This window comes from Penicillium canariense (genome assembly GCF_028826845.1).
Source record: "Penicillium canariense strain IBT 26290 chromosome Unknown utg000003l_segment0_segment0, whole genome shotgun sequence".
Lineage (NCBI taxonomy): Eukaryota > Fungi > Ascomycota > Eurotiomycetes > Eurotiales > Aspergillaceae > Penicillium > Penicillium canariense.
In genome coordinates, this window is record NW_026622730.1 from 1,422,032 (window position 1) to 1,448,288 (window position 26,257).

Here is a 26,257-nt window from a genome sequence, read left to right on the forward strand (position 1 = left end):
ATATTACTACCCACCTCTTGGTAATCTAGATCGGAAATGTATCTCGTTTTCCTCTTCAAAAGCAACTCACAACTCATTGTATTGGACATGATATCTATAGTGGTGCTTCAGTGCTAAATCTAGAATCGAATCCAGTCGAAGCATGCTCATAGGTATGACATACCTACCAATCGTTCTTACACCTTGTAAGCTTGTACCCACATACACATTCCGGCTGCGGGGCTCACACAGTTAGGTGGTCGGCCACCGCCGCCCTGCCCCAAATCCCGTCGTAGTGTATGGGACTATACCAACGAGATGGAGAATCTGAATCAAGCGGAAGTATTGAAAATGCCAAGTTTTTGCATGAGGGAGGAAACAAAGCCAGTTACGAATAACTGTTTAATAGCCTTGCCACAAGCTTCTCCTTCTAAGAAAACGCCTTCCCGAATGAGCCCATTGAATTGAAACGGTGATAACCCAATTGAAAAAGAAACATAACGTTACAAGCCCATATCTATTTCTTGCCCTTCCCCTTCTTCTTCTTCCCACCCCCAGCGCCGCCTCCAGTGGATGGGCTAGCAGGACTATTTACGGATGGAACCGCCTCGACCAAGACCGCATCATCATCGCTGCCCTGCACCGAAGGTGCAGGCGCCGCAGCGGGTGCTGACTCTGTAGGCTTGGAGGGCGTGGTAGGCCGCGCAGCAGTAGAGCCGGAAGCCTCCTCCTCATTCAATTCCTTCATGAATCCCTCGCGGACACTAGTCTTCTTCTTGTCCCACCATTCGCGCTCCTCGGCGAGTTTCTCCTGGTGCTCGGCGATACGGGTGCGGTAGATATCATTGTTCAGCATCTCGTTGGCGGACTGGAAAATGGTCTGGCCCCAGTTCGGCACGTAGGCATTGGCCTCGGAAACAACATCGCGCACCTCGTCCTCCATCTCCCTCTCCGCGCGCAGGAAGCGCTGCCACAAGTCGTCACCCACGCTTCCGCGCTGTAGGAGCGTAGAAAGAGCCTGTTTCTGAGCGCGTAGCGCCATGACACGGCGGATATCCTCGGTTGCGCGGCGGAGCAGCGAAGCCTTCAGGACGGACTCGGGGACCGCGACGGTCTTTTTCTCGTTTTGCGAAGAGGGGTCTAGGTGCATGAGGGAGAAGTAAATGTCACGCTGGAGGTGAGCAGGGAACCATGCTTCCAAGGAGGCTGCCTTTTCTATATTGCAGAAGAGGAACATATTAGTTCACTAGTCCTCGGAGCTATCCCGGAGGTGTTCTGCGGAGTGGGATGTGATGTGAAAGTTTCAAGGGCAGAACACATACGGGCCTTGCGCTTGCGGTACAGCGAGGAAAATGTAGCGAGAGAGCCGATTAGTATGCCTAGGTAGGCGAGGGGCACGGCGAGACTGAGCCAGTTTACCATTGTTGCGGTGCGGGCGTCGTAGATGCGCGGTAGGAAGAGGCGCTTTTTAGAAAAATGGAGATACCAAGAGAAAGGAAAAGAGCGTAGTAGTTCAGGCTCCGGTCATGATCCAGGAGTTAAGACCAGGGAGCAGGGTCGAGGGAGGGATGGGAGGTGGAGAGTGAAGTGTCTATCAAAGGCAGGCACACCAGGCGTATGGCCACAAAGGCCAGGTGTTTAGTGGGTCGACGTCACATGTTCCGCCTTCAGCGAAGTATAGCAACTCAGGGTCTTCAACAAGCTTTTTTGAAACAGATTTACACAGCACAGGATTTTTAAATCACATATTTCATTTCTCTAAATGTACGGGACTGTTCCTGTCCCTCCTGATTCGCTCGAAATACTCTCACATCCATCCATACTCAATACAGAAAAAAGGGAAAGAAAAATGAGAAAATGAGAAAGAGAAAGACTTCTGCAAGACAGGGCGAACGCCCTGTGAACACCGTTTAACTGCACCTTGAAATGACCTAAAATCATATCAGGAGAATGATCTCAGCTGAGACGAACGTATACACATGAAAATAAGAAGGGAATGAAAGAAAATGTCGTCCCATGCAGCCATTACGCAGAAAAGCTGGGGTTGGCCAGCTGGTCCTTGGTGTTCTGGCTGATGGGTCCGATCTCCTGTATGGACTGCATATCCTCCAACACAGCGTTGAAGGTCTCCGTGATACCCATAGCGACAGTGGTGCGGTTCCACTCACTACGTCTTCGCCAGACGAAGTCCATTAGACAGGTGTGAACCTGCTCAAGCTGCTCGACAGAGCACCCGCTGGTCTGCAGCGTTAGCTGGTTGTGGAGATGCTCGATATACTCCAGGTCAAGAACTATCTCGGGTACGGGCTTGGCGGCAGCCGCATCGAACAACGGCGGCTGGGGCTTTGGCTGGGACTGGCTTCCGTTCAGAGTGCCAGTCTCCTCGGCCTGGCCCTGGGACTCGCGAGGGCGGGGAGACGGCTGGCTGCTTCCGCCTTGCTGGGTATCGGGCAGGTGCTCCTCCTGCTGCGGGTCACGGTCGGGATACTGCCGGAGATCGGGAAACTCATCCCGCGACGCGTGCAGACTCTGGGTGTGGTCATGACCAGAAGACTTCTTGTCGGAGGATGTCTGTGTCGTAGACGCCTCGTTGGTGTAGTCTCCGGGTTGAGATCCGGCAACCATGGGCGTTACAACCCCAGTTTGCGAGAAGCTCGACATGCCAGACTCCCGGCGCATCTGCTGAGATGGCGCAGTGTGCGAATATGGCGGCTTGGGCTGCGCCGAGGGCCCGAAGGAGCTGACCTGGGTGTCTTTGCTCCCGGAGTGATCCTCCGAGTTGGTCATAAACACATCCCCGTCGACATCCCCGTGAGAACCATTGCTCTGACCATGAGGAGCAAGCTCGTTCAGATCCGAGCCACCGCCGTGGTGATACCCGTTTCCGTTGGCGAAGCTGGCATTTGTTTGCCGACTAGGAGTCACAGGGCGCTCGTCAGTATTGCTGTTGAACAAGCCGTCCCGATTAGCAGCGTTGTCATTGGGTCCATTTGCAGAGCCGGGCCGAGACATTGCTGCCTCCGCCTCCTCTTGACGCCGTTGCGCACGCGCATGGGCCTCCTTCTCGCGGGCCAGTTCCCGCAAGTAGACATTCTCGCACTCCGCCATCAAAGCCGGCTCCGCTTGCTCGATAGTGGAGACATCGACTTCGACATTAGACAGCAGTTCATTGGCCCTCAGAAGACGCTCCTGTTCGCCAAGCGTTCGAGCATCCTTGGCAATCCGCTTGATATCCGCCAGGAAATCTGATGGGCGCTTGTAGAAACCATTCGACAAACGCTTCTCCATGGTGACGATTTCCATGTTGTAGTAGAACTTCCCGGACACAACCTCGTGGAGACCAGGTACGCCATGCTTATCATATGCTTTCTCGTACGGCCGGTAGGAGGTCAGGGGGTCGGGGGGAAGATCGCTCGTGATAATATTCGGATCTTCCTCCTCCCACAGATATCGAATATGGGCTTCATCAATCACACCCTGGCGGAATCGCTTGTACTTTTTGATCTGATCCATGATGGGCTGGATGCGAATCTTCAGAAGATTGAGAGTGTGATGATCCTTCTTCTTCTGGGCCTTGCGCTCCTTCTTGGATATAGGTATTTCCGCATTTGGAGGCGGAGGCGGTGCAACCTCCAGCTCTTCCAACTGACGCTTTTTGCGGTTTTCCGGATCGGGAAAATCGGACGGGGGCGTTTTGATGTACTCAATGAGCCTACCGAAAAACTCGTATCGAGCAGTGTGACCAGGGGCTCCGAGTTCATAGAGATTCTTCTTGGAGAATCCGAAGAGCTTCTGGAGCAGACCAGCATCCACGTCATCCCCTGTTGACTCAAGCACGCCGAGCAACAAGACAGGATCAGTAGGTGGCACAGATCGAAGCAGGCCCATGAAGGTAGAAATGACGGCTGGTCCGACTGTCTCGAACCACGTTTGAATATTAGGGATGTAGATGACACTGGGCTTGTGGCGCTTGACCTCAGAGAAGAGCTGGATAACAGTGGCCTCCGGTGATCGGGTCGAGTCGCTGAGGAGGGTTGGTAAATCGAATGCCTGGACATGTAGACCCTCGAAATGGTGCAGAAGCGCGGCTGCAAGATACTGCTGGCCCATACCCGGCGCACCCCGAAGAAGCATCCGCGGGCGGAAGACACGCGACCGATCGAATTCCTGCATGATCTGCTCTCGCCTGAAACTGCCCCCATCCTCGGGTTCCTCAAACTGGGCTTCCTCAAGAGCAGTCAGTCTCTTGCGCTGAGGAAGGATTTCAGACAGTGAAGCCTCGATCTCGAGCAATTGCTGACGAAGAAGAGGCTCAACGTTCTGAGGGAGAGCAGTTGCACCCGAAGAAGTAGATCGCTCTGATGAAGGAACCATCTTTTTGATTGCAATCATGAAGTCCTTGGGGGTCACATCAATGTTCTTTGGATCAATCACCAGCTTCTTGTCGGACTTGTAGATTTGAGGGTATCTTCTCTGCACAGCATTGAGGGCGGCCTCAGTGCAAAGGGCTCGCAAATCGGCACCACCATAGCCCTTGGTAATCTTGGCAAGTTCATCTTTAATATCGCCCGGGAGAGGAGGATCCCAGCCCTTGGTGTGGATATCAAGAATAGCACGTCGACCCTCATTGTTTGGGAGAGGGAAGTAGAACTCGCGGTCGAAACGACCAGGGCGACGAAGAGCAGGATCAACCGAGTCAGGTCTGTTGGTAGCACCAATGACAATGACTTGTCCACGGCCGTCCATACCATCCATTAGGGCTAGGAGAGTCGAGACGATCGAGGCATGGATCTGTTCTTGTTTGCTTGATCGCACAGGGGCGAGACCTATTTGGAACCGTTAGCCAAGTGAGTTCAAGGTACGACAGGGACGCCTCTTTCTTACCATCGATCTCGTCAAAGAAGATAATACTCGGCTGTGTCTTGCGGGCCTCTTCGAAAAGCAGGCGGAGCTGACGCTCAGCTTCACCAACCCATTTACTCAATGCATCTGCACCTTTTCGCATGTAGAACGTCACCTTGCGGCCCTCGGCACTGACACTGTTTGCGAGAGCACGGGCCAAAAGCGTCTTTCCGGTACCAGGAGGACCATGAAACAGAACACCGCGTGGAGGTACGATATGGAATCGCTGGAAAATTTCCGGGTACAGCAGCGGAAGCGAAACCATCTCCTTCAACTGGTCGATGTGACCCTGCAACCCTCCCACGCTGTCGAAATTGACATTGACATCAACACCCAGAGGGTCCGCATCTGCCAGCGCTTGTTTGTCCTTGATTTTACCAAAGTTGGCAGGCGTACCGGAAAGGTTCTGAGCAGGATCGCCGGAATGTGTTTGGGGAACAAGACCACCACCGGATGCAAGTCCAGCGGGCTTGGATTGCTGTATAGCTTCATCGTCACTGCTGTCGCTGTCGACACCACCAGTGGCAACAGGGGCACCCGGAGGAGCCAGGATAGCCGATGGGCCACCACCACCGAAGGGTCCAAATGTCGGGAACAGGGTTCGCTGCCAGGCGCCACCACCTCCGCCGCGTCCACGGCGGGATGGAGACTCAGTAACGAAATCATTTTCGGCATCTTCCATGGGGAGGAGATGCTCGGGTCGAATAAGGCGATAATCAACTTCCTTGCGGCTACGGCGTGGCTTCTCGGAGATGACTTCGTGAATAACACGGCGTTTCGACCGGCCACCTCGCAGATCGTGCAGCTCCTCGGCGAGTTCCTCTGCAACTTCTGACTGGCCGCGGGATTGGGTAGGGCGTTTGCGCAGGCCAGGTCGACGACCAACAGTGCTACTATCTTCCTCTTCCTCGCGAGCTTGGCTGGCTTTGCGAGGTGAACGGCCGGACTGTTCAGACTCAGAGCCATCGCCATCATTGGATTCCTCTTCCTCGGGTTCAAAATCGCTTTCTTCATCCTGTGTCTTGCGCTGCGATGAGGGCTTCTTGCGGCTGGAACGACGGGGCTGAGGGTCCTCAGATGCTTCGGCTTCGGCCTCATTTTCATCTTCCTCGTTTTGGTCGGGGTTTTGAGTAGGCCGGCTTCGTCGTCGAGTAATAGGACCCTCGTCATCCTCATCTTCATCATCCTCGTTCTTTGGGTTTGGATCGCCGTGCTCAGACTCGGGGACGACACCGTCATTGGTCATTTCAACATCTTGTTCACCATCGTTTGCAATCGCAGTGTCACCTTCAACCCCGTCAGGGGGCGCGTCACTCTCCAGGATTTCCAGGGATGCCTGGATCTCGGTTGTTTCGACGATCTCTTCGTGAATCACAGGCTGCTTGGATGCTCGACTGCCTTGACGATGGCGCATTCCAGTCTCAGGACTCACAGTGCCTCGCTCAACAGTCTCCATGTGGTGTCCTGAGTTGGTCAACGCGTACATATCCTCTGAAGCGCCGCGAGTACGGCGGGTGGTACGGCGAGTCATGAGATCAGGCTGCGACAGGATCTCGGGGCGAATCTTCAATTTGACCAATGAAGCTTTCTTTGGCGGAGGGGTGGAAACCTCTGGCTCCTCATCATCATCCTCGTCGCCCCCATAAGACTCTTCTTCGTCGGAGGGCTCTTCGTAGGTGGTTTTAGCCTGGGTGGTTCGTCGGCGCGCCGTTCCTCGAGCGTTGCGTGGTATATTAGGATCGTCCAGATCTTCTTCAGACTCGTCGATAGAAAGCTCATCACTCAAACTAGCATCGTCTGACACCACATCGTCTGAACCACGGCGGCGCTTCTTTGAGGGCCGGGACTTCTTCTTGGGGCTCGACTGGGACTTGCGGCTGGGGCGTCGCGTCGCGTGGTCGGATCCCTCGCTCCAATCTTCATCGTTAGAATCAGACATATTCGCGATCTCCTCAAGAGAGCGCTTAGCGCCGCCGCGAGCCATGATGGCGGGGGGATGGAGTAAGGGAGGTCACTTGAAGCGGCAAGCATGTTAGCGAGGAGGCCTAGATAAGGGTGTAGCGAATGAGCAAGGCTGGGAGATGTCTCCAAGCGAGTACAAGATCTGATAACCTGACGAGGACACCGAAGTCGCGGGAGGAGGGACGCAAACTGGGGAGCTTACAAACGCCAAACAAAGTCTTCGTCCAGCGATGACAGCAGACAGATGGAAGTGCCGGTGCGCGACTCAGCTCAGGGTTAACGGAGAGTGGCCACGAGCGTCTCCCACGAGCAATTGCGGATCAACAGACAGGTTGTCCGCGACGGGAACGATGGTGGAGCGCAAGATGAGTTGAGAAGGGTCTCACGGACTCGGAGTGGACGCGTGAGAACAACAGAGAAGAATGGAAAAGATTACACAACTTGACAGGTGCGCAACATAGAGAAGGAAAGGTGCAGCACAGCTAGAGAATGGTGGACTATGTGCTCTTCGAATAACACAAGTGGATGGCCCAGGGCGGAAGGGACTCGCGCTGCCTGAGAGAGCGTTCCAACACCAGCCACAGGGGGCCTTCCAGCCCTGTGGCGCACCATGCTGAGTCATCCCGCACGTGCCACCATCGTCGAGGTGAGTGCAGGCAGTCCACCCTCGTGGCCCACGCTATTCGAAGCCCCTAAAATCGCATTCGGAGATGGTTCTGGGAGGCATCAATCATGTCAAAACGGCATTCTGGGTCCATTCACGCCCCGAATCAGGCAGTTTGGGGCCTGGAGGGACATGGGAGCCTGGGAAAGACAGGTGGTGAAAGGAGGTGTCAGAGGGCAGTCAGGGACAACGAGAAGCGCTGCCGGGAGCCCTTCTACCATTTGGGTTGTGGCTCCCTTCTTTGGCTGCCCGCCAGAATTCAACCAGACCTGATATCATGTGATGGATGACTCAGCGGGTTGATCGGCAACTGGTAGTTAGCTTATACAAAGTAGTCAATTAGCTCACCGCAACGAAACAGGTATATACGATGGAAAGAGGCACAGTTGAGCGGCTTGATGCTTACAATAATGGCCAATTGCAATCTCTCTCGATGTATCCTCTCATTGGCGTTGTTTTCGATCGTCATCAACACAATCAGCCAGTGCCACAGATGCACAGTATACACATTACGGCAGACCAACAACCCTCTTTACTTCACAATTCCCTCAAAAGCCAACATAAACCAATAAATCCACCCCATACGGAACCACTGATCAAGCACCCCGGCAGCTCGTTTCTTCTGCCCAAACGCCAGAATCGCAAGCTGTACTCCCACCTGCCAAGCCTCCGCTATCCCCAAACAAGTGCCGGCGCTAACCCGCATTCAGCCACCCCAGACCTTTGCCTGACCCGCGAAGCCGCAAGGAAATTCCCCAGTGCCACCAAATATACAATATACAAGCAGCAGCACTTCACACACACAAGATGCTACTCCGACGATCAGCCCGGCAGCTGAGCCTCGCAGCTCACCTCACATTGCCCGCCCGATCTACTGTAACCAGGCGATCATTGGCATCAACGGCGGCACAGCTTGATTCGGCGCCGCAGCCAAGTTCGTACCGGCAGGGGGTATGTGTCTTGCTCTGTTGATTCTTCATCTACCCTACTCCTACGTCGTAGAAATGAGTGCTAGTTCCGTGCTGACGGACCCCTAGATGTCCAACTACAAGACCTTTGCCCGCCCCTTCGGCAAGGTCTTCCTGGGCGCCGTGCTCACGTACCAGATCATCTACTGGACGTGGCTGAAGCTGGAGACGGACGAGTCTAAGCTCGAGAAGAACGGTATGATATCTCTAGGCTACATTTGCAGCTTCCCTTTGCTAACCGGATACGTAGAAGAAATGACTATCCTCGAGAAGAAGGCGCGGGAGTTGGCGGCCGCGCAAAAATGATATATCTCCAAGGATGGGGGCGGATTAAATGCACTGTACCATATTTTACCATTTAGCACGGGCTTACCTCGATAGTTACTCGTGTTCTGCTTTGTTGCCCTTTCATCTGATATAATCCACCTTTCCAAGTCCGATAACGCTAAATGTCAATAGACTGGCAAAATCCTTCGACCACCCAAGGCCAGCTGTAATATATCATTGTACAAAATATTCATTATGCATGCGACAAGCACGATTTAGGTATCTGGCGAAACATAACAAGCCATTCATCACCCTGAGAACTTGCGCTTTCGATAACTCCTCTCCGAGCCATGCCCCGTCTCACTCCTACAGCCCACATTCGCCGGCGCCGCCGCAGCACTTCCGCTCGGGAACGCATTGTCACCCGCATCCTCACCACCCGGCAAACACCAGTCCCTCCCCCCTCTCCCCCTTCTTGAAATGTTCCACGTCAATATGATTAAAGCGCTCATCCAGCGCGGCAGCCCCGCAATTCCCCAACGACACATTGCGCGTGCAAAAGCCACACCAGAAATGCGGCTGATCCGCCAAATCGAGGCGGCTGTTATGCACGGCGGTCTTCACCCGAGCCTTCGAGACGCGGTGGTCCTGACCCAGGTGTTGGGCAAAGGTTTCCTCGCGGTAGAAGATGCGCGCGCAAGAGGTGCCCTTGGTACCGTCGTGCAGGGTGCAGAGCCAGCTGGGGATGTGGAGGTGTTGGGAGCTCTCGTGGCGCTTCCAGTCGGCTTTGCTGCCGAAAGATTTGGCGCAGTGCGGAAACGTGCAGCCGTAGGGACGCTCGTGGCGCTTTTGGTGTTTTCTGGTGGTAGTTGTTAGATGAGTAGGACAGACGGAGAAGGGGGGGGGGGGGAACGCACTTCATTTCGCAGCGGAGACGGGTGCGTTTTGAGCAGATGTCGCACTGGAACCAGTCCTGCTTATCGTCGATGGGCTCAGGCTCTGTGGATGTATTCTTGTCCGAAAGACGCTCCAGGGCTACCGAGAGGACCTTCTGCAGCATCTGGCGCTGCGGCGGGGATAGTTGGGTGACATCTGACTCAATCTCGATCCCCTCATCGCTGTGATTGCTGGACCTGTGTCCGCGGCTGTTCATCACCTTCGTCATGGCGTTGATCAGGTTGTCCGCTGCGTCGGCGACGCACGTCTCCGGCTTGATGCTGCCGCGTTCTGTCGCTACGTCGCGGCCATCACGGGCAAGTGATACCAGACCCCCTAGTGCAGGGATCTCGGGCTGTGTATGATCATATTGAGTAGGCTTGGGAGTGGTAGCACCAGAGGGGAGAAAGTCCCCGGTGTCCTCTGGATGGCCCAACGAGTCAGTCGAATCCAGGTCCATCTCGTGGGGGGAGACCAGATCCTGCTGTGTCTCGTTCGAGGGATCGGGATCGTCTTGCGATGCACTGTCCTCGGCAATCTGACCAGGCTGGCCTGTGAGGTTCTCATACCAGTCCATAGACCTAAGAATTGATTAGCTTGGGAACACATAGCCGGCCCCAGGCGATAAGCCAGACGCTCTCTTACTTCTTGAGGAGTGCGTCTGCATCTTCTTCATGATGCATCCGGCTCAAATGCTGCTTAAAGTTGTCCAGCCGGGGCCACTTCTTGTTGGGCCGTGGGCAGTTCTTTCCAAAGCAGAGGTACATCATCTTCGGTCCACGCTCGGGCTCTTTGTTGTGGACGCATTTCTTGTGCCGGGCCAAGTCGTTGATGGTACCGAAGCCTTCCTTGCGGGGGCAGTTCATCTCATCACATTTGAACAGCTTGCGATGTCGTGCCTCGTGTTTTCTAGCTTTAGGTTAGTGGATGATCCGACACGACGAATAAGCGGTGCGGATAGACATACCTCTTATCGGAAGGACATTTGCCCACCCAATTGCAGGCGGGGTGATCACATTTGACCGATTCGAGGGCCGAATCCAGATCCCTCGTAAACATCGGGGGTCCCACATACGCTTGATCGAACATGGCAAGCGGCTCTCCCAAGCCTTGTTCTTTACCATCGACCTGCGGACTCGACATGGAGTCGACGCTATACGAAGAGGGAACCACCGAGTGCGTCGCACAGCTCGTACTCCCATACCCCGAGTCGGCGGAGTGGAAACTGCCCATATACTGGCTGCCACTCTCCGAAGGCGTCCGATAATGATGCTTCGCGAAGCCATCGCGATCCCCGACCGCCATGTTCATATGGGACATGGACGATGGGTGCGGAACGCCGGTGACCTGCAGCGGGTTCCAGGCATCCTGATCGGCCGTGAGACGGGAGGCCGGGTAGTACGACGGATAAAAGTCGTGGGGCTCGGACGAGGATGGCGGCCACGGCCCCAGAAAAGCGGGTTGGTGGTGGGGTTCGAGCGATCCCAAGTCCAGCTCGAGCAGCGGGTTCGGGGCCTCCAGCGCCAGCCCGGACGATTTGAAGTCCGCCAGTTCGGGATGGGGGTATGAACCGTCAACCATGATGCCCTGTAGCACGTCGGCAGGGTCACTCCAGTTCAGCTGAGAGTCCTGAGGGAGAGGAAGGGGGGGTTAGAGTGAGCCGGGTGATACAAGGAGCCGCAGCGAGCACGAACCTCCATGATGTGGCTGCGACTGGGGCGGGAGACAAGGTGATAAGCGTCCAGACCGGCTGAGGCTTATGGGGCGGGGACGGTGTGGGGGGGGGGGAGTGGCTAGATCCGCGGGTGTACCGTGGGAGGGTAGGGCGAAGTTGTGAAGACGAAAGTATAACAGTCCAGCACAAACTGAACCCTCAGGAATCAGGTCAGGATAAAACCGCTCACCGTGTGAAAACAGGACAGGCTCCGGGTTAAATGCAAGCCGTGGCGCCCCTAGGAAAACGAGGTGCATGCACGCTGGGCCGACGCACGCGAGCGTGAACAACACGCACCCGATGCCACACTTTCCTTTGCCTCCACTCTCGCCCCGAGCCGGTTCACCACGCGGACCATCAAGGGCGGAAAATGTCGTGTAATGCGTCAAAAGAGTCGAAAGGGCCGCTGAGTGCTCATTTCCTTTCTGAGACATCCGTGGAATGCAGTCATCCCTTGATTGCACAGCCCCGCTGCACGGGTGGTTTAGTGTGGTTGGCTTCATAGTGGGGGAAGATCATGGTGATGGGCTCTCATCCGACTGAGGGGGATCGTTGAGATCATCATGACGGGACCAGAGTGCTCACGATCCGGGTATATCTCCTACACTATACGACCTGTTGTTCGATAGTCTGCGATAGTCGACAGGGAGTCTCCAGCCAGGCCAGGCCTCGATCGGGGTGTGACAGGGCGATCGGCCTCGTTCCGTGCCATGCCGTAGGGCAAGGGATACAAACTGACACATAGGGGGACACGGTATGAAACACGACATTTGGACCACGCATTGCTAGGAGGGTCCTCCGATCATTGCCAGCCGACCTTATGCTTAACGCCCAACCCCGTCGAAATACCAGCGGAAACATCTACCCGACCCTATCACTCTCCCAACCTTGCAGACGCCCTCTAATCCACACAGCCCTGCAAATCGGGGCTCCCAACCGAAAGAACCGCCCCAAATCGAGAACCAAAGTACGCCAAGCCCAACAAGAAAAATGATCTCTCATATGCTACTGTATGCACACGGGGGTGGGTGACGCCACCAGTCCGAGACAGGACGCCCCAGCAGCCCCCGAAAATATGTACACAAGCCCGATCATCAGGACCGTCATCATTCCACATATGCAAATAATATGTCGCTAACTCTTGCTTTCGCTCTTCGCATTGCGTGCAGGCCCCATCTTTCAGCCAATGAGACGCTAGGAACCAGAGGAGAAAAGGAAAAAGACAGAAAGAAAAAAAAAAAAAAAAAAAAAAGGAAAGGGGGGGCCCAAAACGGTAAACAAGGAAAAGGAAAAGGAAAAGAAGCATAGAGGAAGAGAGAAAAATAAGCGATCAATAGAAAGAAACAATGGGAAAAAGAAAAAGAAAAAAAACCAGAAAAGAAGGGGGGTTTGCGTGTAGAAGGTTCACACTCGTCTCAACCCTAAACATAACAGAAAACCGCTCATCCCTTTCTAATGCACCTCGGCTGCCGGGACGGCGACCCCATTACAGCAACGACGAACGAATTAAATAGCGGCAAGAAAGGGGTATACACGTAGACATACACCCTGAAATGCAAAACCAGAACAGGAGGAGCGGGGAGCACACAGAGGTCGGGAAAATGAACCCCCCCACAAGGAAAGTCATCAAGGGTGCGAAAGTGTAGCCTAGCGAGATAGGAGAGAGGATATAAGATGGAGTCGAACCGAACCAGACCAAGACCACCGTCCACGATAAGTGCTGATGCGTATGTCGAGGGTTATGCTCACCCCATCTGCGAGGAATAACTCGAAGGATACAGACCTGATGGGTACGAACGATTCGGCGCCACGGGTTGGTACGCCGAGTAACCCGGCTGTGGTGTGGGGTAGAGCGAGCCCGGAGCCTGACACTGAGTCGGCACCGGCTCTTGAGCCTGCGGTGGCAGGTGGGAAGTGACAGAGAACGAGTGCGCATTCGCAGCGGCTGGGTCGGGGGAGCGCGTGTAGAGCGGTGGGTATGAGACCGAGCCCTGATGCAGGGGGTGGGGCGGGTGGGCGTGGCCTTGCGGGTGGAGCGTGGCCGTGGCTTGGGCTTGGGCTTGGGCATGGGGGTCGAAAGGGCCGATACTGCCCAGAGCGTACCCCGGGAACTGCGGATCGCCCGGCGGCTGGGATTCGAGCATCGAGTCGGGCTCCATGGAGAGTGCGCCGTCAGTCATGGTGGTGAAATTGAAGCTTGGGAGATCGAGGTAGGTTTGGGGTTGGGCTTGGCTGGGCGCCGGACCAGTCGCGGGCGCGTTCTGCTGGCCGTGAAATGGTCCTGCGGCGAGGGAGGCGGCGGAGGAGGAGGAGACGGAGGAGGTGGAGGGGTGCGGGTGCTGGTGCTGGTGCGGGTGCTGCGACTCCGCGGCGGATCCGCTGCCCTCGATCCCCACCGGCTGGCCCTGGGCAGGGAAGGCGCAGCTCTGCCTCGCAAGTGCCAGAACGGGCATGGCCAACTGCTCCATGTGCTTCCCCAGGTGGACTGTTAACTTCTTCCAGGTGCCACAATTATTTCCGCAGAAGCGGCAGGGCTCCTCGGCCGGGGTGTCCGTGGTGAGATGTTTGCAATCCTCGACCAGCCGATCCACCTCCTTCGAGGGAGTTGACTTGGGCTCAGGCAGTTTATGCTCGCGCACCAGGTGCTGGAGGAAGTTATTCTTGCGGTAGCACTTGTGCGAGCAGTCGGCTAATGAGCAGTGCCACCACTCCAGCTGGCGGTGTCGTTCGCTTTCATGGCGGACCCAGTCCGCCTTGCGCTTGAAGGATTTCGGGTCCGGGCACCCGGGGAACGTACACGTGAAGGGCTGCACATCCTCGAAAATGTGCTTGGACCAGTCGGACGGTTTCTGAATCGTTTTGACTTGGAAACAGACGGGGCACTCGAACTGGGCCGGAAGACAGGGCACGGGGGGAAGGGGGGACGCCAGGGGGAAACTGGGCCGCGGCCACGGCCCCTTCGCCGTGGGTATATGACGGATCGCGGCTGTCCGTGACGCGGAACTGGGTCTGGCCACTCTCCATGTCGGCGGCTGTCTTGCGCTGCGGCAGCAAAACGGCCTGCCCACCCAGTGCGAAGCAGAACTTGCCTGATTTGCACGAGCCCTTAGCGACGGCCGCGGCGTGCTTCTGTTGGTACTCGATGAGCTTGCGATAGCGCCGCACTTGCTCGCCCGCGAAGCGGTTGACCAGCGCGGGGTTGAGTCGCGGATTCAGCTCCATGATTTGTGACTTGAAGCCTTCCACGGTGGGCACAGGCAGCCGGGAGATCGCTGGGAACTCCATCACGAGTCCCTTCTCATCACCAGCCATCTCCACGTCATCCTCATCCTCGGCAACATGCACCTCCAACGACGGCGCAATGCTTGTGCGCGGCTCGTCCTCATCCGGCTCTGCTTTAGTGTAGCGAGAGAGACTGGCGACTGGCGGACCGCCATGGGTGGTCATGAGATCCACCAAGCCTGGTGTGGTCGGTCGTGGCACCTCACTCCTCGCTCGATCGCGGCCCCATTTCGCTGGAAAGGCCTTGGGGCTAGCTTCTGCGTGGGGAGAAACCACTTGAACGGAGTGACTGCCGCCAACGGCGGCCATCTGGCCCGTCATGGACATGAGCGCGTTGGTCAAGCTCGGAGACCGGATGTGCGGCCTCGGTACATGCTTATTCGACGACAAGCTCAGCCTATGTCGGTAGCTCGAGCCGGTGCTCTCCTTCCGCTGGGGTTGGGGCGGGGGCACCTCCGGGCCACCCACCTGTTGGGCGTTGGAGGGTACACTCGACAGGGATAGATCGGAAGCTTGCCGTTTGATTCTCTGCTGCGCCTGCTGGACCCCTCGTTTGAAAAAGCTACTGCTCCAGCTCGCGTGTTTCTTCGGCGCGTCAATCCTCAACGAACGCTCAAAGGTTGCGCTGAAGTTGATGATGCTGTTATTGTCGATGGTCGCCGTGATCGAGGCAGCATCCTGTTCCTTCGCGCGCTTCTCGTATGCTGACATTGCAGCCGCGGAGCTCCCGGGCTGCCTCATCTCTGCCCTGCGCACTGGATCGCGCGGCGCATCCTGCCACGGATAGAGAGGAAAGCTTTCCCCCGGCGAGGCGACCTCCTGTGAAGTATACTCTCCAGGGGTGGAGTAATCATACAACCTACGATCATCAGCGAGGGCGGGGAGCGAGTCTGGCGCCGTGCTGCCATCCGAGTCATCCTCGCTCACAATGCCATCGTCGCTGCTCTCATGCAACATGAGGCCGGGCCCCAGAACCGAGCGATCGCTCGCATTCAAATTAAAATAATCCACTTGCTGGAGGGGCCGGTCTCCCGTGCTGAGCGCTCGGATCCGTTTGGGCGCTTGATTGCGTCCGCGGGACAGGGCAGGAGGACTATCGCCGGCCTCACTGTTCGCCGCCGACACCGTCTTGGTCCAGCGGCTAATTTCAACGTTCTTCTGTCCTTGTTCCCGCTGGCCCTGGAGTTCATTCGGGCTGGGCACGTATTCATTTCCTCGCGCGAATGGATCCAGGCCCCGACGGGCCGCGGTGGGGGTCCGGACCCAGGTCCCGTTGTGCGAGGGCACGACGGAGAGAGAAGAGACCGAGTGGTGCTCATCATCGTCTTCTTCGTCGTACCCATTAGCCATTTCCTCCGGCCCGATGGGTGACAGCAGCGATCGGCTGGGTTGTTGTTCGTGGGCATGCTCATTGGGAGAGTCCCCTCGTGATGTCCTTGATATGGTGATAATGGGGCTTCGGCCTCTTGGGGACGAAGAGGACAATTCATTCTGCGCGATCTGAGTGGTCGAGACGGTCAGTCTGGACGGTCCATGGGCTGGCTTGGAGCTCAGCCCGGACAGTTGCGGTGCCGCAAATGAACCGTGTGTGAGGGGCGCGCCTTGGGCCGTTGCGGTCTCCGGCACAGATGATGGGCTGGGCATAGTGTGCTCAGGGTCCAGGAACTGGGCCGTATCCAGTGGAATGGATGATAGCCACTGCGCGTGGCTAGTCGCTGCTGCGTTTGGCTGCCCCGCTCCTGCGCCGAAGGACAAGGTCCCTGCGTTCTGCAGACTATCATAGTTCACCATAACGTCCGCTGGGGCGAGGAAGTGTGTCTCGTCCGTCGAGGAGGTGCTCGCACTGGGGTCCGGATAATCATTCCCTCCTGGGGCCAAATAAACCTGCGACTGGACGGAGGGGCGGCGGGCCTCGTCCCGCGGCGGGGAGTTGTGATTAGGACTGCCATTGACGGGAGTGAGTCGAATAGCGCTGGCATGGAAGTCACTTTCTTCGGGATCGGATTGCGCCGACAGGTAAGGGTCGGTGTCCAGCTCCAGCGGCGAGTGATGGCCCACCGCCAGGGACTGACGGGTGTAGGGACTGGAGGACATGTTCAGACTGAGGTTGAAATGTTGGCGGGATGGTTTGGCCCATGTAGCGAACGGTTGGGTTGGCGAGCCGCCTTCGGACGGAGGCGAGAGAGGACCCGACGAGGAGAAATCATTGAGGGGGTGCAGTCCGCTCCGAGCCAGTTCACGGGAGTTATTATATAGATTCCCGGGCATGAGGGGGGGTAAAGAGAGGTTGAGAGGTGGGGAGGTTTTGGAAGGGTTCCTTTCTTTGGGAGAAGAATTTACAGCACAACGTAGCCCGGCTTATAGAGCGGTTGGGCTGGTCTTGGTACTCCGCTTAGCCAGCTGCGAGGGCTGATGGAGGGATAGTCTTGCAGGGACGAAAGAGGGTCAGAAATGGGGGCCGACAGTGGGTTGAAGAGGGAGGGGGAAGATGAGAAGAGCAAGAACAACAGAAGTCCGATAGTTTACCGCCCTGGAGCGATGCGATATGGGCGTGAGGGAAGTCGGGGATCTGAGCGTCAGAGATATGCCGCCGGGACTTGTCTAAGCGTCGCGCATGAGAGAGAGGAGGGGGGTCAGCCTTGAGAGGGTTTGGACTCCGCTTCCGAGAAATGAGCCTCATTTAGCGCTGTTTGCGCCCCGAACCTGCGACGGCGCGAACCACCAGCGCCATCATCACCACGACGATACCAGCACTCCTAGACTCGAAGATCCTGCTCGAACCCGCATTGCTCCTGGTATCTGATCCTCCTGCCTTCTGTCCCAGTGCATCATTGCATCATTGCATCATTGCATTATGGTATCGTTTCCCCCGAGGCAGACCTGCGACCCCACAGGACAGCTGAAACAGGGCTGTGCCGGCGATTTTGCAGTGTTTGCAGCCTGCCTGAAAGCCTGCAGCGAACCGCCAGCCTTTTTACCTTTCCCCTTCCCTCCAAGGCGTTTCTATTCTTGTCCCTCCCTCGTGGGGCCGCTGGCAAAGCCACATAGGGCTGAAGCCAAAGGTCCACGAGCTTGTTTATGCCGCCCCATACCGGAAACTCGTCGGGTGGCGCTGCCGGGGCCACTCCGTGGTCCATGGATCGGATACCGCGGGGATCTTGGATCTTCGAGCTTGGTTGCGGGGGCCCGGATCCACGATTCAAATCACTCGTAGACAGTGAATAGAGTACTGGGTGATAAGAATAGATCGGTAACTAGTAGGTTGGAGGGTACATAACCAAATTCATCGATCCGTTGCTATTTGCTATACATCTGAACTGCGAACTGCGGAATACATTTGCGAACCGTACAGGAGCCCTCGAAACACAGCGCGCTGAACGCAAAGACCAAAACAAACTGACATCCAATATCGCAAACAAAAGAAAACAGACAGAGCCGAAACACAGGCAGAACAAGAGCTAGTTCCATAAGAACAGCCTCCCAAACTCCTCGCACATTGCCTCAGGCCGGCACAACCTGCCCCTCGGCCCTCGGGCTCGCGGCCACCGACAACCCCCCCATCTTAACAGGCGTCGCACTCCTCGCAGCCGGCGGACTCCGCACAAAAGTCGCGCTCGGCTCACGCACCATGGAAACCTGCTCGACAGGCGCGCCCGCCAAATCCACGTCCCCGATCTCACCCTTCGGCGTCTTGGGCGGCGACCACAGGCCCTCCTCTTCGGCCACCAGCGTCTCCGTCGACTTCTTCGCCAGCTCCCGCAGGCGGGCCATCACGACAGGGGAATCGGAGAAGAGCACCTCGCCCGCCGAGTAGATGCAGGAGGTCGCACGGTCCGGCCCGCTGGCGAAGTCTTCGTGTGCCGGCTCGCGGAATACGCGCGGGAACGTGCGCAGCACGACGTGCCGGGCAGGCCCGGAGGTGGGGGCGGGATGGTCCTCGTGGGCAAGGGAGGCAGCGGCGCCGTACTCGGCCCAGCCGTGGTTGGCGACGGTCTCTGCGTCGGGCGCGGGGAAGAGGGCTAGCACAAGCTCGCGCTCGACGCGGGCATGGCGCCACGTCTCGGCGGCGAGCTTGACGATCTTGCGGACGGCCGTGAGCAGCGGGTCCAGCTGGCGGGGGTCGGCGAAGTGGCGGATATGATCGATGATCTCGTCGACGATGACGGCGGCGGCAACGTTAATGGACTGCTTCGCGTCGGAGGTGGTGTAGGCCGCCTTGAGCGTCTGTTGGCGCCAGAAGGCCTCGCGGCGGACGGACTTGCGACGGATGTCGAGGGATAACATCTGGAAGAAGGTGTCGGCCTTGTCGTAGCGGCGGCCGAGGGTGAAGAGGAAAGGCTGGAAGACGCGGTAGGTTAGGGTCTTGGAGACGACGTGCTGGATGTAGGCGGCGCGTAGGGCGCGGGAGGCCGGGGTGTTGTCCAGGAAGGAGGGAAGCTCCGAGGGGATCTTGGAGAGGATGTCTTTGGGCGGATCGATGGGGAGGTAGGCGAAGTGCTCATTTGAGAGCTCGGAGATCAGTTGCGAGAGCTGGGTGAAACAGTCCACACTAGAGAGGGGTTTGCTTATTAGAACTTGTACATTTATAGCGTTATCGACATGGTGGCATGGGAGGTGACATTCTATAGAACATAGGAGATAGATGCGAGGCCTTTGGTGAGGCAAAGGAGAGTATATGTCGGACGGCGACAAACGAGAAGACGAGAACAGAAACGCATAAAAGGAGAGAGGCATGGTCATAGACCGTAGCAATTTCAAGTTCAAAAAACCGGAAAGAACCGAAAAGTGTGGGTAATTGGCTCACTTACAAGAATTGATCGCCCTTGGTTGTCTTCAGGTCAGTCGCTTCGCCGAGGCTCAGCAGCGTCTTGCGCAGTCGATCGCAATCCTGATCCAAGTGGTCAATCGTCGACCGCATCTCCTGCACCGCTCGCTGGAGCTGCTGCTCCTTGATCAGCCCATCCCCTTCTAACTTGTCCTTCTCCCGCTCCGCGCTCGTCAGCTCCTCGTCTTTCTCGGCCAGCAGCTTCCGCAGCGCAGCGCGCTCCGCCTCCCAGTGCTGCTGCTGCTCGAGGAAGTGTGCCTCCACAGAGGCAATCTTTTCGTTAAGCTCTGTGGCTGCGGCCGCGAGCTGTTCGTTGTGGCTTTGCTGGAGTGAGTCGAGCTCACTGGCATGGCCCAGTTGAAGGGTGTCGAGTTCACTGGCATGGCCTTGTCGGAGGCCATCCAGCTCGCCGGTATGACCCTGCTGGAGGGCATCCAGTTCTTGCACGCTCTTTTCACGGGTCTCCTCCAATTCCTTTTCTTTCGCTTCCAGCTCCGCCACTTTGGAGGCAACCTCCTCGCGGGTGGTGTTGAGCTCAGCCAGATGCATCTCCCGCTCGGTCTCCTGAGTCTCCAGCGTAGCAATCTTAGAGGCGAGCTCTGACTTCGTGGCCTCAAGCTCACCGCGTTGCGTCTCCAAGGTCTCCTCCATCAACTTCTTCTCCTTCTCCCATTCCTCCTTGGCAGAGTCATGCTCCTCACGCAGATCCTTCTCCCGCGCCTCCAGAGTCTCCGAAGCGGCCTTCTCATCCTCGTTCTTGATCTCCTCAAAGAGTTCCGTCAGTTCCTGCTTCTGAGTCGTAAGAGCCTTGGCATGTTCGTTCTTCTGCGCCTCCCGCTCCTTCTCATGTGCATCCTGCGCGTCTTTGAGACTGCTATGCAACTTCTCAATCTCCGCCTCAAGCTCCGATTTGGACTGCGAGAGCTCCTCGTTGGACTTCTGATGGCCCGCTAGGCCGTCTTCAAGGTCCTTCTGCTTCTCCTGCAGATCTCCCAGTTCCAGGCGCAGTTCGTTGATCGTGTTCTTCAGCTTAGCACACTCCTCAGCACTTTCGTTGGCGGTCTTCTTCATTTGAGCCTGCAGTGCCTCGATATAGAAGTCCTTGTGCATGAGCGCTTGCTCATGTTGGTTGCCGATCTGCTTCATCTCTGCTTCGCGGCTGTTGAGTCTGGTGTGGGTGTGGCGGAAGCCATGTAGAAGGCGGTTGATGTCGGGAATGGCGGATTGAATTCGCTGGAGCAGCTCGATATGTTCCTGGTCGTTCTCTGGGGGAGAAATGGTACCATTCTCGTTCACTTGGCCATTGTTTAGGTTCAGGTCCCGAATGGCTTGAAACGATGGGGTATAGGATTGGTCGGAGGCACTGTAGCTGCGGTGCATGAAGTGGCTGTCAGGCGGTTGAGGAGGGGTATAAGGAGCATATGGTGGAACCATCCCGGCAGAGCTCAAGACGGGAGAGTGAATAGCCGTTGTATAGCTCTGGGCTGTTGAGGATGGCGCTGACAGGGCCATTGGGACAGCCGGCGCCGGGGGTGGTGGTGGTGGAGTGGCAGTGGGCGACATGATGGGTGACATATAAGGATAACGAGATCGGGCAAGCGGACTGCTGACCTTGGGTATAGGCGAATAGTAAGTGGGAGGGGAGTATACAGGCGCGGCGTAAGGGGCGAATGGAAGTGGAGGAGGGGGATAGTATGGGTAGTAGTGGGCCTCTGGTGAAGCACTGGACATAAACCGTGCCTCGGTCAGAGACGGGGATGGCAACGGCACTAGAGCCGGTGCAGGCGAAAAGGGAGCAAACGGGGATGCAACAAGTGCCCTCTCGGGATGCTCTGTCGGATAGCTTTGATCTGTCGGATAAGGTTCTTCGTCCGATTCGATATGCGGCTCGCGTGTGTCTTTGGTGGTTGACACAGAGACTTGGTCGTCAAGATAGTCGTTCTTCTCAGCTAGTTGTTCGTTCGAGGGACCAGAGGGCTGTTCTTCATGACCTTCCTCATTATCGACAATTGCGGGAGAAGTCTGAGTCCGAGTCCCGGTGAAATCAGCAGCGGCCGTGGCCTGTTGGAGTGCTGGATCCAGTGATTGGCCGAGCTCTGGTTCTTGAAGCACAAGCTCGGGGCTGCCAGGCGCAGACGATTCGGTTATTGTCTGGTCTTCTGTAGCTTCGGGACTCTTCGACTTCTTAATCTTCTGCTTTGCTCCGGCCTTGCCAGTTTTATCCTTGGCTTTGGCCTTCTTGCCACTCACACCCATCTCGGTTGAGTGATGCGTGCCCAAGGTAGTCGGATGGTTAGAAAAGAGGAAGACGTGTTTCCAATAGGATCACGGTATCAACAGAGGCAATAATGCGATGAGTAAATTCCGGGTGGGCTGATTGATGGGACTTCTGTTTTCTGCATACATTTGCAAGTGGTCCTGGCAGTGCCTCCAGATATAGCCCAAAGAGGCCTCAACAAGCTAGGGTCGAAAGAGACCCAGAATGCGAGAAATAGTGAGTCAAGGTGCGCTGGACGAGGAATAATCGGGCAGAGAGTCAATTGTTCTGTTCTTAGGGTCTAGTCGGACGAGTGGGCACAAATGAGTGCGATACACGAAAGCAAGGCTGCCTGTTCCAGCACGCAGATAATTTGGGCAAGGCCAAATCTCAATTTTCGAGCGTTGGTGGATCAGACAATCGAGGTGGTTGGTGTGTACAACCAGAGAGAAATAGAAGGAAAGAGAAAAAGCAAAGGCATTGGATTTAAAGTACCTAACTAAAAGAGGGAATGTGGATGGGCAGACAAGTCGGGAGGAAAAAACGGACAGTGCGTTCGTTTCCAACCCTTCCACACTTCCACACTTCGGGCTCCTTGGGAAGGCCGCAGCGGACCGAACCTTAGGGCGGATGTTGGTACCCATCCCAAGGCCGACCGGGTCGACAATGCAAGCGCAACGCTGATCGGCGGCCCCCAGAGAACAGCAAAGATTCCATTCTGAACCGAAGCGAGGCCAATTGCCGTGCGCCATGGAGCCATTGGGCATCAATGGGTTCGGGCGGCATAGTTAACAATAGGGCAATGCCGGTGGGGACTGGCTCCCAAAGTCTGACATGTTCAATCCACAGGCAGACACTATACGCACTTGCACTGCTCAGGGTGAGAAATGATGGGCCCAATATTGATGGATTCGCCTGATGTACGGAGTAGGAGTAGTAGGGGAGGAGGTGGGGTGGGGGTTCCAAAAATGAGGCGTCATCTCTGGAGATCGCCCTAACAATGCAGTCTGGGAACATATCGCCTCGGTTTTGGGGGAAGTCGTGCATATGCAGCGTGATCCATGATCCGTTCGGTTCGAGCGGATTGAATGTTTTGGAAACATAGTGGAAGACGAAGAAGTGATGTCGCTGTTAAGTTGTGTTGCCGTTGTAGGTCAGAAGCTCAGTAGGAGGGCGCCAGTCGTCCCGAGCCAACTGGTACGCGCTAGTCCCAATACATACAAGATCATGTGACCTTGTCGGCACGCAACTTCACCCTATCATCACCGCCCGAAGGGTCATCACCATTCGTCTCTCGCCAAATTCCCCTCCATTCAGTCATGTTCGCCGCCAGACGCTCTGCTGCCTCGACGCGGCAGCTGCTGCGCCAGCCGCCTCGTCGGTTTGGCTCCCACTCCGCCCACTCCGAGCCCGTGAACGAGGGCTTAGGCGTAAGCTCCTCCCCTCCGGGACCTTCAGGCTTGACGAGGAGCTCGGAAAGCCCCGAACGCCCTTCAATGCGTTAAAATGGCTTGCTAACATGATGTTTCCCCTTAACAGCGCAGTCTCTACGTCACCGCTGGTTCTTTCGCCTCCGCGTACATCCTCTACCGCATCAGCAAGGCCAACCAGGAATCCGGCTCCGAGTCCTTCATCTCCGGGCTGATCAGCAAGTTCACCACCTCGCAGGAGGTGTTTGAGCAGCGCAATGCCATCCATACTGCTCTGCTCGAGAAGGCCGCCGAGGACCGCCACCTACTCCAGTCCCAAGGACCCCGCGAGGCCTTCGAGCTGAAGCAGCCGGAGTATGTCGATGAGGATTCGTTCTGCAGTAGTGTCAATGACTAATTTTGGTACAGTTTGTTCAACGCTCGCCCCCCATACAACGTTTCTCCCGGCTCCCAGGCCGATCTTAGCGCCGTCGTGGCCCACTACGAGCGCCAGAACAAGGACATCGAGGAGGCTCGGGTTGCGCGGATGAAGGACGGCAAGGTGCAGTCCATCTACGAGTAAGGGCATAGAGTTCTTTTTTCTTATTTGGTTGGCCGTCTCCGATAGACGTGCGCAATTGGGGGCAAAACATGTACATATACGTTGGGACTGGAAAGTGCAATCCGGCAACCCCATCATTTGAATTTCATTTGTTTGAAGCCGTGTTTCCGGAATATCTAGGGTGGACGATTGCCCTCGAGGTGATTATTATACATAGCGTGTCCATCTCATACGCCATGCGCAGACAGTGTGGCCTCCAACACTACCCGACCGACTCCTTCCGACTGCACGTCCACCTTCTCCTGGACCTCCAATTCTTCTGCACAGACACTCTTAAGAACAGCGAGAAACTCGTCGACTCCACCCCCAACTCCGAAATAGACCTTCTTCGCGGCAATCAATGCGCGAGTCTTCGCTGCGGGTGTGCTGGAGCGACGCAGCAACCCCAGGAGGGTCTCGGAGAATGCCGTCAGTGTTGCCGGCGAGTAGATGGTCTCACTTGCAAGCACAAGAGTCCTGCATTCGCCCGCGCGGGTAGTCGAAGCAGAAAAGACCAAGTCGACGAACTCCGGAGACCACCCGCCAGAGATGAAATCAACCAATATCCCCCTTCGTGCCAGGTCATTCTTGAACTCATCTACCAATTCAGGGGTGATGTCTAGCTCCTCATCCTGCTGAGCTTGAGAGGCTTCCTGGCCCGCTGGAGGTTCCACCGCAGTCTGTGACCGGCTATTGTGCCAGGTCAGGAGGAGGTTGGGAAGAGTTACGAGGCGCAGCACCGCATCGTTATAGTCTGCGAACGTAAAATGCGCTCTGCGCTGGGGAGCTGCACCATCTACCGACTCTGTCTGGCTGAGAATATGGGCGAACAGAGTCATCGATGGTACCGCAGTGCCTGCACCGAGCTATTGTCCCCGCATCGTTAGCAATATGCTTCACCATCCCCCCAAAGACAATACACACCTCGATCACATGGACATCAGTCTGCGAGTTGTTCAACGACTCGATGATGGCCGTATCACCAGCAGCCAGTTTGGCGAGATCCAGGGCACACTCCCAAGTCTTGAAGCCACCTTCGTAGAAATTAGGCTTGAGATCGCCTTCTTCAAGGCCAGCGATCAATTCGGCATTGTCGTAATTCTCGTTGTCCTCTGCCATCAACTGGGTGCGGATATCGAATATTTCTCGACGTGCAATCACAATAGGTGTGCCACTGATTGCAAGCCGGTTGTAGAATATTTGTGATGGGAGAATCGAAAGCTATGAATGTGTGAGTCGTTGTGACTAGCTCAAAGCAGACAGATAGCAATTGGGTGTGTTTGTGCGGCTCGACATGAGCTCTCGGACTATAAGAAGTCGCGTTCTCACAGCCCGTGGGCGGGAATCAAGTGCTTAGAGGGAAATGTACACAGAACAATGCGAAATCATGAGAGATGTCTGATGCTACTCACCCACTCGTTCATATCATGTTTGCCAGCTTTCACCAGTTCGGGGAGAGAATTGGGGGCACTCTGCGGGGGCAGCACATCTGGGACTCCATTGCTAGTCTCGGAGTCGTCCATGTCAATATCGTCCCCTGAAAAGCCGAAGCTGAACGCCATGTTCGAGCAAGCTCCTCTATCCCCGTGTGGCAGGCAAAAATATATCGCGGGGTGGAAAGCTGGGAACGAGGTGATCGTTGTAGCGTCCGAGGAGATCTTCAAGTAACTATTTGGGTGGGCACTCTAAATCAATGACTCTGAAAGGCTCCAGATTGATCTATTGGGCCGGCATTGGCCAGTAACTTGCGAATTGATCTCAAAAAGGTCATCAAATATGCATACCAAAAATTGCCGGAGTGGGTCAGTAACCATGACTAAGCAGTATATCGCCGGCCGTGGACCGAGCAGGGAGGCTGCGCCAAGATCAATCTGGAGATCTCTGTAATTCTAATTGTGAACATCCAGATTTTCCCTTCCTGGTAGATGCTACCTAGTAACCTCTGGTCAATTGTGGCTATACACCTAGCATGGTGTCTAGCTTGAACTGTCGCAAAGCGCCTGGTTCGCAGTTTGCTGTCGACCAGAGTTCGGAATTCACTTCCATTTCGTTGTCGGTATCGACAGTTGCCTGGAGTAATTTTAATGCGGAGGTGATCATCGGCCATGTTGGAAAGTATATGACAGAAGGGAAGGGTAATGGTCTGCATAGAAAAGAGGGATTGTTTGGAGAACCTCAAGGATGTCAGCCACCCACTCATCCAGATAGGCCACGGTAATGAAGTACCGGTTTCAACTTCACGTTTAGGTCAGACCCCCCGCCCGAACAGCTGCTCACGTCTGCCTGGCTTGAAATAAGGAGTAAGTGGATTATGGCTCAAATGGGTGACAAAGAGGTGAGGATTGTTCTTGAGCATCGGACATGAGGTCCCGGAGGTAATTCTTCAGTACCTTCTCCTCAGGGCCATGTTCCTCCCCTCATCTGTCTTCTTCTGGAATGTCTTCTGGAATGTATTTCCCACCATCTTTGTTGATGGATTCATGATATAAGT

General features: G+C 55.9%; 8 protein-coding genes across 8 annotated transcripts; 2 read left to right on the top strand and 6 right to left on the bottom strand.

Moving 5' to 3' along the window:
• Positions 1 to 496: 496 nt before the first annotated feature.
• Positions 497 to 1,401, bottom strand: N7482_005347 (Sec63 complex subunit SEC66; the record flags this gene model as incomplete). Its single annotated transcript, XM_056687472.1, has 2 exons — positions 497 to 1,194; positions 1,302 to 1,401. The coding sequence occupies 2 exons, from the start codon at positions 1,399 to 1,401 to the stop codon at positions 497 to 499; spliced, it is 798 nt and encodes a 265-aa protein (XP_056543027.1).
• A 603-nt stretch (positions 1,402 to 2,004) lies between these two features.
• On the bottom strand, positions 2,005 to 6,865 carry N7482_005348 (chromatin segregase YTA7; the record flags this gene model as incomplete). The annotated part of the gene is made up of 2 exons (XM_056687473.1): positions 2,005 to 4,805; positions 4,864 to 6,865. The coding sequence occupies 2 exons, from the start codon at positions 6,863 to 6,865 to the stop codon at positions 2,005 to 2,007; spliced, it is 4,803 nt and encodes a 1,600-aa protein (XP_056543028.1).
• A 1,449-nt stretch (positions 6,866 to 8,314) lies between these two features.
• On the top strand, positions 8,315 to 8,781 carry N7482_005349 (uncharacterized protein; the record flags this gene model as incomplete). Its single annotated transcript, XM_056687474.1, has 3 exons — positions 8,315 to 8,458; positions 8,545 to 8,671; positions 8,726 to 8,781. 3 exons carry the CDS (start codon positions 8,315 to 8,317, stop codon positions 8,779 to 8,781), a joined length of 327 nt encoding a protein of 108 aa, XP_056543029.1.
• Positions 8,782 to 9,050: 269 nt separating this feature from the next.
• Positions 9,051 to 11,378, bottom strand: N7482_005350 (putative C2H2 finger domain protein; the record flags this gene model as incomplete). Its single annotated transcript, XM_056687475.1, is given in 6 exon segments — positions 9,051 to 9,173; positions 9,193 to 9,601; positions 9,660 to 10,259; positions 10,324 to 10,587; positions 10,646 to 11,307; positions 11,373 to 11,378. 6 exon segments carry the CDS (start codon positions 11,376 to 11,378, stop codon positions 9,051 to 9,053), a joined length of 2,064 nt encoding a protein of 687 aa, XP_056543030.1.
• Positions 11,379 to 13,137: 1,759 nt separating this feature from the next.
• N7482_005351 (putative C2H2 finger domain protein) lies at positions 13,138 to 16,942 on the bottom strand (the record flags this gene model as incomplete). The annotated part of the gene is made up of 2 exons (XM_056687476.1): positions 13,138 to 14,280; positions 14,318 to 16,942. The coding sequence occupies 2 exons, from the start codon at positions 16,940 to 16,942 to the stop codon at positions 13,138 to 13,140; spliced, it is 3,768 nt and encodes a 1,255-aa protein (XP_056543031.1).
• Positions 16,943 to 18,175: 1,233 nt separating this feature from the next.
• N7482_005352 (uncharacterized protein) lies at positions 18,176 to 21,755 on the bottom strand (the record flags this gene model as incomplete). The annotated part of the gene is made up of 2 exons (XM_056687477.1): positions 18,176 to 19,223; positions 19,483 to 21,755. 2 exons carry the CDS (start codon positions 21,753 to 21,755, stop codon positions 18,176 to 18,178), a joined length of 3,321 nt encoding a protein of 1,106 aa, XP_056543032.1.
• A 1,320-nt stretch (positions 21,756 to 23,075) lies between these two features.
• N7482_005353 (putative NADH-ubiquinone oxidoreductase 178 kDa subunit) lies at positions 23,076 to 23,748 on the top strand (the record flags this gene model as incomplete). The annotated part of the gene is made up of 3 exons (XM_056687478.1): positions 23,076 to 23,186; positions 23,296 to 23,540; positions 23,595 to 23,748. The coding sequence occupies 3 exons, from the start codon at positions 23,076 to 23,078 to the stop codon at positions 23,746 to 23,748; spliced, it is 510 nt and encodes a 169-aa protein (XP_056543033.1).
• A 206-nt stretch (positions 23,749 to 23,954) lies between these two features.
• N7482_005354 (protein-histidine N-methyltransferase) lies at positions 23,955 to 25,328 on the bottom strand (the record flags this gene model as incomplete). Its single annotated transcript, XM_056687479.1, has 3 exons — positions 23,955 to 24,632; positions 24,691 to 24,987; positions 25,179 to 25,328. 3 exons carry the CDS (start codon positions 25,326 to 25,328, stop codon positions 23,955 to 23,957), a joined length of 1,125 nt encoding a protein of 374 aa, XP_056543034.1.
• Between the last annotated feature and the right edge of the window lie 929 nt (positions 25,329 to 26,257).